The 2,500-nt window shown below is 53.1% G+C and overlaps 1 protein-coding gene across 1 annotated transcript in view; it reads right to left on the bottom strand.

The window, feature by feature from the left end:
* c1qa (complement component 1, q subcomponent, A chain) overlaps positions 1-2,500 on the bottom strand; it is a 4,129-nt gene that overhangs the window by 1,234 nt on the left and 395 nt on the right. Inside the window, exons 2-6 of the mRNA XM_079747382.1 lie at positions 2,326-2,500; positions 1,941-2,102; positions 1,538-1,608; positions 1,047-1,163; positions 431-517 (exon numbers count right to left, since the gene is read on the bottom strand). The exon at positions 2,326-2,500 is cut by the window's right edge and continues 8 nt beyond it. Of these exons, the coding sequence (XP_079603508.1) occupies positions 431-517; positions 1,047-1,163; positions 1,538-1,608; positions 1,941-2,102; positions 2,326-2,488 (600 nt within the window). The 5' untranslated portion in view covers positions 2,489-2,500. The remainder of the gene's footprint in view (positions 1-430; positions 518-1,046; positions 1,164-1,537; positions 1,609-1,940; positions 2,103-2,325) is intronic.

Below are 2,500 nucleotides of genomic sequence, written 5' to 3'. Positions count from 1 at the left end.
TGGCGGGTGAGGAGGAGGAGGAGGTGAGTGAGGGGGTGAGGAGGTGAGTGAGGGGGGTGAGGAGGTGGTGGGTGAGGAGGAGCAGGAGGTGAGTGAGGGGGTGAGGAGGTGGTGGGTGAGGAGGTGGTGGGTGAGGAGAAGGAGGAGGTGAGTGAAGGGGTGAGGAGGTGGTGGGTGAGGAGGAGGAGGAGGTGAGTGAGGGGGTGAGGAGGTGGTGGGTGAGGAGAAGGAGGAGGTGAGTGAAGGGGTGAGGAGGTGGTGGGTGAGGAGGAGGAGGAGGTGAGTGAAAGGGTGAGGAGGTGGTGGGTGAGGAGGTGGTGGGTGAGGAGGAGGAGGTGGGTAAGGCGCAGGAGGAGGTGATAGAAGGGGCGGTGAGTGAGGGAGGGGGAGAGAAGGGAAAGTAGGGGGAGGACCTAACACGGGTTCTGACCTGTCCAGTTTCTCGGCTGTTGTAGTCGCAGAATTCCAGAAGAGTGGGCGACCAACCATCACTCTTCAGACGCAGACACATGCTGACCTGCACAGCACACAACATCAGGGAGGGGTCACAGAACCGCAGTCACAGGACATCCATTAGAGCACCTCCGTTAGAGAGCCTCAGTTAATCTCAGAGGAGGAGAGCTAGGAGGAGAGCGAGAGGGAGGTGGAAAAGAAGGAGAGTCAGGAGGAAGAGTAGAGCGAGGAGGAGGAGGACGAGGAGGACCAGGACAGTGAGGAGGACGAGGAGGAAGAGGAGAGGGAGGCTGAGGAGAGTCAGAAGGAGGACAGTGAGGAGGAATAGGGGGAGGATAAGAGGGAGGAGGAGGAGAAGGAAATTGAGGAGGAGAGGGCAAAGGGGGAGGAGGAAGAGAGTGAGAAGGGGGAGGAGGAGAGTGAGGAGAAGGAGGAGAGTAAGGAGGAGGATGAGGAGGATGGTTCAGAGGAGAAGGAGGGTGAGGATGATGAGTAGGAAAAAAAATATTTCTTGATTAACCTTTCTTTTTAGGTTTGTTTCATTGAGATTGTGCTCCTGCTTTACAAGAGAGACATGAGAGCAACAAACGTACCTTGGAGTAAGCATGGAAGACGAAGTAGTAGACCCCTGGTACTCTGCAGGTGAAGATTCCCGTGCTTAGGCTGAAGTCTCCAGGTGTGTTGACGATGACTTCCTGGAAGATAACTTTCTGTTGACACAAAAACACACATACACACACAGATGCACACACTGTTCAGCACATGGTAGAGGGGTGTTCAGAGTGTAATACAGGTGTTACTCAGGTGTTGGACAGGTGGACGGGTGGTGGAGAGGTGGGGGAGAGGTGGTGGAGAGGTGGTGGAGAGGTGAGGATGAGGTGAGGATGAGGTGGGGGAGAGGTGGGGGAGAGGTGGTGGAGAGGTGGTGGAGAGGTGGTGGAGAGGTGAGGATGAGGTGGGGGAGAGGTGGTGGAGAGGTGGTGGAGAGGTGAGGATGAGGTGAGGATGAGGTGGGGGAGAGGTGGTGGAGAGGTGGTGGAGAGGTGGTGGAGTGGTGTTGCACAGGTGATGCACAGGTGCTTACCCGGCTGTTTTGAGGATATGTGTTGAGTGTCCGGACAACAGAGAAGGCGGACCGATGTATGACAACAGAGGCTAAGGGAGAGCGAGACGGACGACAACATAAGGGAACTCATAACCATCAGACTAAAACTTTAAGAGGAGATCTCAACAGTCTGACCTAAAGATAAGAACTACTAGAGAAATGTGAACTTTTTCACAATTAAAGCATATGTCTCTGGAAAGACTGGTTTAAAATAATTTGGAAAACATTAATAAAATATTGTTTTTATTGTATTCATATCTCCCTGATGTTCTTCTTTATTTGACTCAACATTTGGAGTAACTCAACTCTCAACATAAAATAATGCAGACTGACTACTAAGGGTCGAAGGTGACGGTTCAAAGGTCATGGGTTATGTCCTCACCTGGGTTAACGTTCCCTCCTTGTATCCCCGTGGGACCTGGGGCGCCCGACTGCCCCTCCTCCCCCGGGTCTCCTTGGTAACCCATTGGGCCAGTGAGCCCCTCGGGGCCCCGTTTCCCCTTGGCCCCTTTCAGCAGGGGGCCAGCAGCCATGTCCGGGGGAGCTGGAGGAGAGAAGCATGATCAATATCCATTATTATGGTTGTTATTAATGATAACGATATCATTCATAATTATATCATTATTATCATTATTACAAGATGATGGTGGTCATCCTCCTCATCATCACCATCCTCGACACCATCATCGTCATCATAATAAGTCCCGCCCTATTATCCAGTCCATGTGTAGTGATGTGTCTGTGTGATTGACGGGGAGGATTTTTACCTGACTGTCCCTTATCTCCCTTGGTTCCCGGCCATCCGTCTCTTCCCGTAAGTCCCGCCTCTCCCGGGCGACCGTCGGTTCCTTTACAGCTGCTCGATGCTGGGACCGCCCACTGCAGCAAGGCCACGCCCACCAGGATCACCAAGCCCCTCTGACTTCCCATAGTTTCACAACT

The sequence above is a fragment of the Pollachius pollachius genome (assembly GCF_949987615.1).
Source record: "Pollachius pollachius genome assembly, chromosome: 12".
Classification (NCBI taxonomy): Eukaryota; Metazoa; Chordata; class Actinopteri; order Gadiformes; family Gadidae; genus Pollachius; species Pollachius pollachius.
Note: the sequence above shows the minus strand (reverse complement) of the source record. Positions and strands in the feature narration are given on the sequence as shown.